At 30.5% G+C, this 12,008-nt stretch overlaps 1 protein-coding gene across 1 annotated transcript; it reads left to right on the top strand.

Annotated features, from left to right (window-relative positions):
- The first annotated feature begins 5,818 nt into the window (after positions 1 to 5,818).
- Positions 5,819 to 6,650, top strand: LOC136090834 (tigger transposable element-derived protein 4-like). The gene is made up of 2 exons (XM_065817811.1): positions 5,819 to 6,052; positions 6,195 to 6,650. The coding sequence occupies exons 1-2, from the start codon at positions 5,819 to 5,821 to the stop codon at positions 6,648 to 6,650; spliced, it is 690 nt and encodes a 229-aa protein (XP_065673883.1).
- Positions 6,651 to 12,008: the final 5,358 nt, after the last annotated feature.

Genomic DNA, 12,008 nt, shown 5'->3' with positions numbered 1-12,008 from the left:
ATCGAGATTAAAGGGATATGAAAAAATAGATTGTCTTATCGATTTAATATTGGACCCTGGTACTAGTTACCAAAGTAGGGACGGTTGCGCGTATGGTGTTAATGTTTTTGCAAGTTGCCACGGTAATCCGCCGTTGGTTATAAGTTTTTTTTTTGCGACTATCTTGCATTCATATGGCAGTGCGTTTAAAAATACACTTTTTCTTTTTGTTGTGAAACCAACGGTAGGTCAGATATTATAAGAAAGGATTTGTTTATGCAGAGTAAGGATTTTTTAAAAACTCAAGACGAAATGAAAAGTGGGGACGGCAAAAAATGGTCTACATTTATAGATTACTTGAAAAAAAATTTGAAGGATTTTTAGGCTTTAATTTGAAATTAGACGAAAAATTATCGACTTTTAACGACGCTTGTTCTTGTGCGCTTGAACTTTTGGATAAAAAAACATACGATGATAATTACGGAATTACAGACACGTGGCTTTAGAGAAAAAACTTTGTTCTTTTCTATGTATGAAATGTTTTTTTTTTAAATATACTTTTTTAAATATTTGAAAAAGTCTTTTTTATTAAATATATAAAAAAATTTAAATTATTATTTTTTTGCTTTATAAATTTAGTTATTTCTATAAATTAATTTTTTTATTAATTTTTTTGTAGGTTAAACATAAAAAATGAAGTTCAAAACATCTTACAATATGTCGTTAGTTAGATAGCAGTTTGGAAAAAGTGAGAGCGCCAAGTCCATATTTTTCTTTAACCAATTTATTTGCACCCACTTGGGAATCATTAAACTATTCGATTTTTGCGAAATTACAAAAAGCTTCAACCGAGTTTTCTTATAGAAAAGCATTTTATGTTGAAATAATAGCGCATTACAAATAAGAAGAGAAGCTATGGTTGATATTTCGTTACATCTATCTGCAACAAGTTTATTTTAAAAAAATGGCCCATTATGAGTTAATAACGACTAGTTTTTATTTGTCGCGTTGTGATTTGGAAGAAGACCGATTTCATTACGATATGGTTGAATTATTTAATAGTTATTTAGTGCGTGCTAATTGTTACCTCGACGATTGTCAAATAGAAGATACAAAAAAACCATAACGAACATTGCAAATTACGAAGCTGTAAAAAATATATATCGTTCACTGAAATTTTAAGCACGCCTGTATTCGCAATTTAATTAAAAAAATATTTTTTTTTATTAATTTGTTTTGTGCGTTTTTTCTTTATAAAAAAAGATTTTTATAAAAAAAGACTTTTAAAAAACCAGTAAGTCTTTTAAAAAATAAAATTTTTTTGCAGTTTTGTTTATAAAAACAAAAAATCTACTTAAAATAATGCCATTTTTTAATGTCATTCCAATATTTCTTTTAAAATTTATTGTTTGTATATTTTAGGTTATTTAAAAAAAAAACATGGAAACGCTTGAAGATGAAAAATTTGAAAAGTCAGCAAACTGTATAACAGTAAACCTGAATGAGACGGAGTTGCAATCTTTTTTTAAAATCATTGCGAGTGAAGATGCTTACATGAAGGAGATATCAGAAAATTTTCGAGTGTTTTAATTAGAAATCTGCAAAAACAAGAGAAAATAATTGAAGAATTGAAGGACGTTATAAAAGTTTTGATGACTAATATGCAAAATAGCTTTGACAAATGGGCGAAAAATAATGACTCCGCCATTTTAAAATGTGAAAAATTGGGAATATTTTTAAAAGAGCAACTCAATATTGATTTGTCAGAAAACGAAATGGCGGTTTTTAAAAAAGTAGTCGAAAATAATAACGTTTCAACATCGGAGCTCAAAGAATCACTTATTCTTTTAAGTTACAATCAAAGCGATATAGGAAAATTGGCATCTGCAGTCATGTGTTTGATCCCAAATAGAGATATAAAGATTTACTTTTTAGAGAAGGACATAGAAAGTTTTTCTAAAGCAAAAGAGCAGCATGAAGAAGTAATAGAAAAGTTAAAGGAAAAAAACAAAAAATTAAAAGAAGATAATGAAATGCATTCAATTTTATTTAAAAATCATTTTTTAGATTTAAAAAGTTGTACTGATTCTTTTTTAAAAAAAAAAAAGTAATATCTTCATATTCACTTTTTTTGTTTTGTTGTTTAGTTTACAGCATTTATTTTTTATTAAAAATATCTTTATTCTTTTTTTTAACATTTAAATGAGACTCTAAGACATTTTAAAAAACAGGCTTTTAAAACTGTAACCTTTAAATAAACTATTTTTATATTTTAGAAAAAAACTAAAAAAATGTTAATGTCTTTGAGTGCTACGGCAAAATGCCAAAACAAGCTACAATGGGTAGCGCTGGTTACGATATTTTTGCGTTAGAAGATGTGTATTTATTAAAGAACCAAACCGGTAAAGTGCCTACAGACATCCGAATGCAAATTCCCGCAGGTTATTACGGACAATTGTCATCGAGATCATCGTTAGCCTTACAAAATATAACAGTAGTGGGAGGGGTTGTCTATAGCGAATATCGAGGAGAAATTATTGTCTTGTTAAAAAACAGCAACGATGCTAATTTTATAATTAGTAAAGATTTGGCAATTGCTCAACTTGTATTTTTGCAAAGTTTTTCGCCGAAAATGTTCTTGATCATTTCCGATAATCAGTTATCATACACAGAGAGAGAGAGGAAGTGGCGGATTTGGATCAATCAACGGCCAAGTAAACGGTAATAAAACATTGTAAAAAGTTATTTTTTTACAGAATAAAAAAATATTGTAAGATTAACTTTTTTTTTTAATGATGATTATTAAGATTGTGATAAATTGGTTTATATTGTGAGAAAAAAAAGTTTTACGTTAATATATAACCGTTATTAAAAAAAAAAAAATTTTTTTTGTAAGATGACAAGTTACACATGTAATATATTTTTTTGTTTTCGCACAAAAATATATGAAATATAAAAAAGATATCACTGAAGAAACATATAAGAATGACGTTTATTACAAAAATTTTATAGACATTGAATCGTTACTCTGACGAAAGCCTAGTTGATCAAATTGCTTCTGATTAGATGACGTGGGACGATGTGCGGGCGTTTATCGGAAACAAGACAAGGAGTGTAATTATTAATGAAATGAATAAACCAAGAGACAGACGATGGAAAGTCGGAGTTTTTAGGTTTGGTTTTTGACAGTGGTAATTGTTTTATCGATCAGAATCTGATGGATATCGCCTTGTGAAATCGATATTCAGATCGCTAGTGCATTACGTTCGCCCTATGGAAATTAAAAAAAAAAATTGAAGAATTGGTACAGGCTAATTGTAGAAGGGAGTCGTCACGCTTCTCATATGGACAGCGGATTTGTTCTCTATAATTTATCTTAATTTTAAGCTCAAATTATCGGCGGAATGAGCACGGATCGTTTTGTTTTGTTAAGAAATTCCATTATCGGTGTACGCGACAGTCCTTTTAATAAAAGAAAAGTTTGTATACAAGAATTTGATAGTCAGAATAGGAACTTGTGCAAGAATCCGTTGTCTAAACGTAATTTAAAAAAAGTGCAGGAGTATCTTAAACGTTTTAAAGATCGATTTAACAATCCTTTGAGTCATCGTTCGCTTGCCTTTGTTAGTCGTTTTCTCGAAAAGAAAAAACGCGCAGAAACGTTTCGTTTTCGTTCCTCTTATATTAAAGTCTTTGAATTGAAAAATACTTGCTTAGACTATTCGTATATGTTGGAAAAAGGTTATTGTTTTTACATAAGTTTTTTAGTATCGATGGTACAAATTAAAAATCAATGGTTTTCCTCTGACGATTGACAGGAATGTTTAGAATACGCTTCAAACGGTTGTCAAAATTTAAAAGATCAATTGCTTTGGTGAAAGATCATAAGTAAAAACATAAGTTATGAAAAATATCTGTTCTCTTAGATGATATAAGTGAAAGATCAGTTTTAAACAAATTTAATTTGGTTATCTTCAAGTGGCTACCTAAACCTCTCCGCGTTCATTTAAAGTTTGAAAAAAGAAATCGATTTCAGCGCGAAGCCAATAAACGCTTTACAAAACTTTATAAAAGTAAAAAAATTTTTCGAAATGATCCTCATCGTGTATTTGTAAACGAAGCCGAACGAATGGAATGCAACAAAAACCGAAAACGACAAAACACCGTGCAGTTAATGTTGATAGACGGAAAAAGAGGTTTGCATTGTGTTTCTTTGTTAACAAAACGCTTTCAAAACCGATTCGAAATGCCCTTCACAGATTTTTGTCAAAATTGTTATGAACGTCATGGAGCGCATCGTCAATGTGCCGGTTTTTATAAAGAAGACAAACTTTTTTATCCGTCCACAAAACGTTTTTATGAACTTCAAAAAGTTTCATTTCATTAATCTCGAAACTGTTTTCATTTGTATATCACGTTTGATTGCGAAACCGAAACACGCAACGGACATTTAATTTACTATTGCCACAGCGTGACTCTTTTTTGCACGAATGAAAAGTTGAGTGCTGAAATTTTTGGTTACGACACGCATGGTAAGGTTTAGCGAGAATCGACCATGTTTTTTTTAAATACAAAAGAAAGAATGGAATTTTTGTTTAAAAAGTTGCGCCTTGGTCTCTTCAGCAGCATGTGAATCCGTTATTGCAAGCTGTTTGTTTAAAACGTTGGCAAAGAGTGGAAGACGTGACGGATTTGGAGAGTCTTCGTGTTTTTGATATTTTTGCTATATGCTATGTCGTTGTCGCCTTAATGCAAGAAAAGTTTAAAGAAAATCAATTGCTCCATATTTCGTCGCAAGAAAGACAACAATTATTTGATCAAGAGCACCCAAAATGCACGATATGCAAATTGTCAGTCGACAATTTGCATTTATGAAAAAGCCATTTTGGCAAGCAATCATAACGTGCACCAATGCGAAGACGCTTGGCATGCTCCCATCGTTTACATTCTATTCGGTAATCTTAGCAAAATGAATTATTTTACTCTTAATCGTTTCAGTTCAAATTATTTGCAAATTACGAATAAAGACGATATCGAAAAACATTTGCATTATCTTTTTCGCATTTTTGCATGTTTTTATGTTTGAAAGTCGCGTATTAAGTCGTGTTCAAAATGGAAGTTTGTGTGAATATTGAATGCTTAGTAATGATACTCTGTTGGCGATAGTCAATACTGTTCGAAGAACATTTAAATTAGACGAAGAGTCGTTCCAGGGTTCCCACAGAAAAAAAAATCGAAATTCCAGGACTTTTCAGGACCATTTTCCTACTTTTCCAGGATTTTTGGATAAAAAATTCAGAAAATTTCCTTTGAAACCATTTAAAAAGATAAAAAACTTTATTACCACTTGAAACTAATATTTTCATAAACAAATGTTTCTAATAAAACACAAAACCTAGAGTATAAAATAGTGTAGCACAGTGGTAGTGGTAGAAACTAGGTATTTGTGGTTCAAACCCATCTCTGGGCATATTTTGCAACATCTGTTAGGAAGGAGGCGTGAACTTCTTATAAAATACATTTCCGCGGTGCTCTATTATAAGACCGTAATGACTTCTTAGGGCACCTAAAATAAAAGCATATATATTATATATATTATATATGATAATAATAGTTAAATTAAGTTTATAGTATAAGTTATACTAATGCACATTGCAGTATTATAATAAAATTTGTTGTCTTTATATTTTATTATGGCTACTGTCGCTATAAAAAAAAAATGAACACAAAACAATTTTAAAAAAGTACACTGATTTATAGGAAATTGGAGAAGTATTGTCAAACTCTCATGTCAAAGTCTCATGCTACAAATAATGAAAAAATTTTTGAATGTAGGAAGATGTTAGGGATTAAGTCAAAATGTAGGAGAATTAAAGAAGGAACATTCTCAAATTTAGATAACCTTGTTTTTAAATGGCTTTTAAATGCAAGGAGTAGAAACGTGGCAGTATCAGCAACAATTTTTAAAACAATATCCAGAGATCTTGCTGAAAAAATTAATATAAATGGATTTCAAGCGTCTAATAGTTGGTTTGATTATTGGGAAAACAGGTATAATGTTTTTTTCAAGATGGTATGTGCACAGCTGAAATGACCACGCCATGGAAAGAAACAACTCTCCCAACAATTTTATGCAGGTATAAACTTGTTGAAATTTATAATGCAGAAGAATATGGATTATCTTTTCGCATGAAACCTTTTTTTTTATTTTTTAGGTGCCCCAAGAAGTCCTTACAGTCTTATCACATACCATAGCGAATGTGCATTTATTCGGAAGTTCACGCCTCCTTCCTAACCGATGTATGCAACCTTATAAGTCACTAAATCTTCAATCTGAGACGTGTATAGGGGGAAAGCACTGTAAAATTCATCTTACAGGAATGGTCGTAGAAAGTGCAATAGGTGATAAAATTCCTATGTTTTTAATAGGAAAATCAAAATCACCCTGCTGCTTAAAAGGAATTAAACACTTACCTTGCAGATACAGAAATCAAAATAAAAGCTGGATGGATAGCGTACTGTTTGAAGAGTGGATACGAGAAATGGATACAAAGTTTACAAAAGAAAAGAAGAAAGAAGCGTTCATAATAGATAACTGCCCAGCACACCTGACCGTTGATAAACTAAAATCTATTGAGCTCATTTTTTTTACCACCGAATACCACATCTAAACTTCAACCAATCAATCAGGGAGCTATACGCTCTTTGAAAGTTTATTGCAAATCTTTGGCATTGCAAAGGCTGGTCATAGCTATCGATAAAAGAAAAGAACTTCCTGTTTTTTTGATTTTAGATGCAATGAAAATGCTTGATCTTGCATGGCAAAAAGTGAAAATCTCCAACATCGTTAATTGTTTTGCAAAAGCAGGAACTTCCGAAGATCAAGAGAAATCTGCCCACTCGGATGAAGACGACAACCCCTTTAAAGAGGATAAAAAACAGATAGATTAACTTGATAATTTTTACCCTCCAAAAGTTAGTGATATTCAGGAGGCACTGCAAGTGTTGTATGACTATATGCACTTCAGTCTTACAAGTCTCAATTATATTCGATAGAGATGTTTCTTCAAAACTAAGACAGAGTGACAGAACATTTTTTAATTTATAATGTATTAATTTTACCTTTGAGATCAAAACTTTTGGTAACTCAAATTGTTTTTATTTATCAGCCAAAATTTGTGTAATAGAATATCCCAATAACTTGAACATTCGCTAACACAAACTATTTTCTAGGTCCCTTGGAGGTTCGAGATATCGGGAGTTATATATGTGTATATATACATATATATATATATATATATATATATATATATATATATATATATATATATACATATATATATATATATATATATATATACATATATATATATATATATATATAGACATATATATATATATATATATATATATATATATATATATATATATATATATATATATATATAGACATATATATATATATATATATATATACATATATATATATGTATATATATATGTATATATGTATATATATATATGTATATATGTATATATATATATGTATATATGTATATATATATATGTATATATGTGTATATATATATATATATATATATATATATATATATATATATATATGTCTATATATATATATATATATATATATATGTCTATATATATATATATATATATATATATATATATATATATATATATATATATATATATGTCTATATATATATATATATATATATATATATATATATATATATATATATATATATATATGTATATATATATATATATATATATATATACACAGGGTGACCACAAAGTATCCGCACACGAGACGGTTTTATCTTGTGAAAATATAAGCATAAAAGCACTTATGTATTTTCTTATTTATTTGTTGTTTTTGGTTAATATTATGTCATAAACTTTATATACTTTACTTTATATACTTTGTACTATGTTCAATTGGTTTTTTTAGAATGGTGCGCGTTTCTCCTTTGTGCGGCAACTTTTCCTGATTTTATCAACTTTTCTCAATGGCCGCCATCGAGCCCCGATCTTACCCCGATGGATTTCTCAGTCTGGAGCGTCCTAGAAGGAAAGGCATTCCAAAAGCCGCATAAAAATATTGAAAGTTTAAAAAAATCACTACTGAAAGCTTGGGATTCTCAGGACCCTGCCTACTTGCTCGCCACCGTCGAAGCATTCCCGAGACGCCTACAGGCCTGTTATTTTGCTGATGGAGGAAAATTCGAATTCAATCTTTGAATCATAATTGTTATAGTTCAATGTTTTAAAATAAAATTTGTGTTCCAAATACTTTCTACATGCTTTTTATTAAGCTCTTTAAAGAATAATGCCAGATGAGAAATACTGTCTAGTTCTTATTCAGCTTTTTTTCAATCAAATCTAACTCATCAATTTCCTTCCGCTTTGCTTTCTTTTAAAAACGTAAAGTCACTTTTCTTTTCTGCGTCAATGGCAAGTTTGTCCGATTCGTTTAACAACTCAATTTGACTTTGAAGTAGTTGTCGTTTTGCCCGAACAGCTTTTAATTCATCATCAACAATCTTTCGCTTCAATGCCACATTATCACTTTCTTTTTTTAATTTTTGCTTTCTCAAGTCTTCATGGTATGAGCTGCTTGCTTTTTTAGCATGTTGCAGCATTTCTTTGGTAATTTTGATGCTTTCAGGAGTTTCTACCGACTATGAAAGGTAGTCTTTAATGATACGTAAAGCAACAAGGGTTTTCTCCTTCAAGTTTTGAACTAAAAGTTGCTTGTTTATACTAAAACCACGTTCTATTAATGACTGACCATGCGAGAGCACAAAGATCAATTTAAAAACCTTCCAAACTTCTTCATAAGCTGTATTTTTCCCAATGAAGTCTGAATAAAATTGGTCAAGTCGATAATTTTTGAGGTCAAATTTTTGAAATGCGTATTTGTTGATGTCAACAATTTCAAATAGTTTTTTGTATTATTCTTTCGCAAGCTCTGCAAAATTTGTTGACAGATGATTGCAATTTACTAGTTTTTGTAAAAGAATAGAAAAACTTTTGACACAGTTACTTCGTTTGCTATCATTGGCCATTTGGATTGGATTTATTGATATAGCAGAGCGTACAATGGAAAACTTTAACGGGGACTTGTCAAAAAGATGTGCCAACAAAACTGTTAAAAACTCCCCAGCTTCACTTTTAAATGCAACTACTCCGTAATCGGTAGAGGCTAGATTGGCTTGGTCAAGTTTTAAACGAGAAGCAAATCCAATATCAATGTCTGCTGGAGGTTTTCGAACATTTCTATTGTTTATATCAAGTTGAAGCAGCTGATAAAGTCCATCACATTTCTTTAAGACATCTTTGAGAATAAATTGGCTCAATAAGTCTTTGATAATATCACCAAGAATAGCACTCATAAATGGTACCATGGGTTTATCTGTTTGAAAACCTTTTAGAAAGGCATTAAATTTCTCAGATACCATTTCAAAGAATTTTAATTTTGCTGGTAAAATTGGAACATGTATCATAGCTTTTAGTCTCTGCCAACTTTTATTATTGACATCAGGTAGCTTGCTTTTTTTTAGAGTACTAATGTATGTTACAAATTTTTTGTAACCATCAAGAAGTGATTCAGCTTTTCGTGCACAGTTTTCCTTTCCGCACCACCTGAGTCCACAAAATTGAAGTGGATATTCCAGCGCTTCAGCAATATTTCATAAGTTTCTCGCCGTGAGGGCAAATCATGTAAGAACTGCCGCATCGATTTCAAAGCATCATTTATTTTCCAACAACTTGCTATTGCGCCAGCTTTCAAGCTTCCGTGAATAGTGTGAAGACCACATGTTCCTATATCAATAAGAGGATTTAGTTTTTCCTCTTGTCTTTGTTCACTGAAATTTTTGAAAAACAACAAGTTGACATTGGGACCATCGGAAGAAACTTGTAAAATCTTTGCTTTGTCAATTTCGGATACACCACTGATAAATGTATTTAAAACATCCTTAGCAGTGGAGCGTCCCATAAACTCTGAATTAAGATATCGAGTATTAACGATGTCGGATTTTTCATTCCAAAACCTGACTAAATGATTCATTTGTCCTTTTTGAAATATTTGATTAAGTGATTCGTCAAACGAAATAGTGTAATATGGAGCAGTTGTGTCAATAATAGCTCATTTCGAAGATATGGAGCAAGTCCATATGTAGCCACATACCCGGGCTTTGTTCGACCACATTAAAATGTCTTTGCAATATTGCTATCAGGGAACATTTTTCTGAACAATATTCCAGAAATTGATGAGGTATTCATTGAATGCCTCGAGTAAACAGTATTTAAAACCCAGCGTATCTTAGCTTGAAGTGTCAATGATCCTATAAACAATTGATCAATTGTTTTTGATATGCTTGATTGCGATATAGCTTCAAAACAAGTTCTAGAATAGAAGGTAGGGAAGTTAGAGGTGATAAATATGATTTGATGGTTTGCTTAAAAGGTTTTCTTTGTATATGCCTTTTGCTTCTCATATGCGATGTTAATGCAGCCTCTCCCATGTTAGAAACATTGATTTTACTAAAGCAATAGATACACTTTAAGGCTGTAGACAACTTTTTTTGATGTTTGAGCTAAGCATCTTTGAAACATGAAGAAAACTCCATATTTAAGTATGTTCATATAGATGAGGAATGAGGATGCTATGCAAAAAATTGCGGTGATTGAAGACTGGAAACAACAAAACCACCAAAATGTTCTCTCCCCCAGCCCCACATAAGAGGGCAATAAGTCAAATTTGTTATTTTTTTAAATCTTAAACCTTACTTATATTTATTGACAAATTTCAAATTTGATTCAATAATCTTTTGTTGATCGGCTCTTATGACCTTATAAAGTTTGTATTACTGTAAACTTCAATGGTCATAAAAACCGAACAACAAGAAATAATTGAATCAAATTTGAAAATTTAACATTGGAAAAAAAAAAAAAATTTGACTCATTGCCCTCCTATTAGAGGCGGGAGGCTAAAGGGAGGAGGAGAAGGGGGCTACATGCTTTTTGCTTTTTTTTTTTGTTTTTCACCTCCTCAAGGCCGATAAAGCCACTACAAATGAAAAGGCTACTTAATAGTGGTTATAACCCTCTCTCAACTCTATAACTTCAAAACACGAACCTTGACAAACAAGGCCGCTGCGCGGAGAAACAAGTTGCTTCTAATATGCGATGTTAATGCAGCCTCTCCCATGTTAGAAACATTGATTTTACTAAAGCTTTTACTAAACCATGTTAGAAACATTGATTTTACTAAAATAGATACACTTAGCCATTGTTTCATTTATCTTCCGAACCCAGGGTTTAGATTGATCATCATTGAACCATTTTTCTTGAAATACACACTCATTCTTAGGCATTTTTTAATCTATTACACTAAAAGAAAAAACATTTTGAAAAAATCTAAACATAATTTTAAAAACTGACTGCAATTTAAACTGCGCTATAAACATTTAACTAATTTAAAAATATGAAAAATTCTCAATCGTTCATATAATTCTTATCATGTCAATCATTTTAGAAGCAACCAATTGCGTACGATACCGTATATTTTGAAATATTTATCTTAATCAAAATATGTTTACATTGATGAGAGGGAAAATATACTTGACTATGATATTATTCATAAATCAGAACTATAAAATTTAACCTCTTGAAAATTTAATTTAAAATTTTAACTATGTAACCCATGTTACTTAAAAATATGATTAAAATTTTTGAAATTTAAGTCCTTTAATTTAAAAAATCCAAAGATTTTTTCAGGATTTAAGAGAAAAAATGAAAAATTCCAGGACTTTCCAGACCACTAGTAAAATTCCAGGACTTTCCAGGACTGTGGGAACCCTGCGTTCGAGAAATTGTTATTAAATTCGTATTTTTTTTTATAATGAAATTTCGTTGCTTGTTCGCAAAATCAATCGTCTATATGCAGGTTATTCAGTTGCTTTAAAGTATTTCGTTTTTGCGAGTAGCGTAAGCAAGTT

The sequence above is a fragment of the Hydra vulgaris genome, chromosome 14 (genome assembly GCF_038396675.1).
Source record: "Hydra vulgaris chromosome 14, alternate assembly HydraT2T_AEP".
NCBI lineage: Eukaryota > Metazoa > Cnidaria > Hydrozoa > Anthoathecata > Hydridae > Hydra > Hydra vulgaris.
The sequence above is the reverse complement of the archived record's forward strand: the minus strand, read 5'-3'. Positions and strand labels throughout refer to the sequence as shown.

What these genes read in the sequence shown, in the direction of transcription:
- LOC136090834 (XM_065817811.1), top strand. Translation starts at nt 5,819, where the DNA reads ATGTTAGGGATTAAGTCAAAATGTAGGAGAATTAAAGAAGGAACATTC. An exon ending in ATAATGTTTTTTTCAAGATG is followed by an intron (nt 6,053 to 6,194) that starts GTATGTGCACAG and finishes TTTATTTTTTAG; the next exon opens with GTGCCCCAAGAAGTCCTTAC.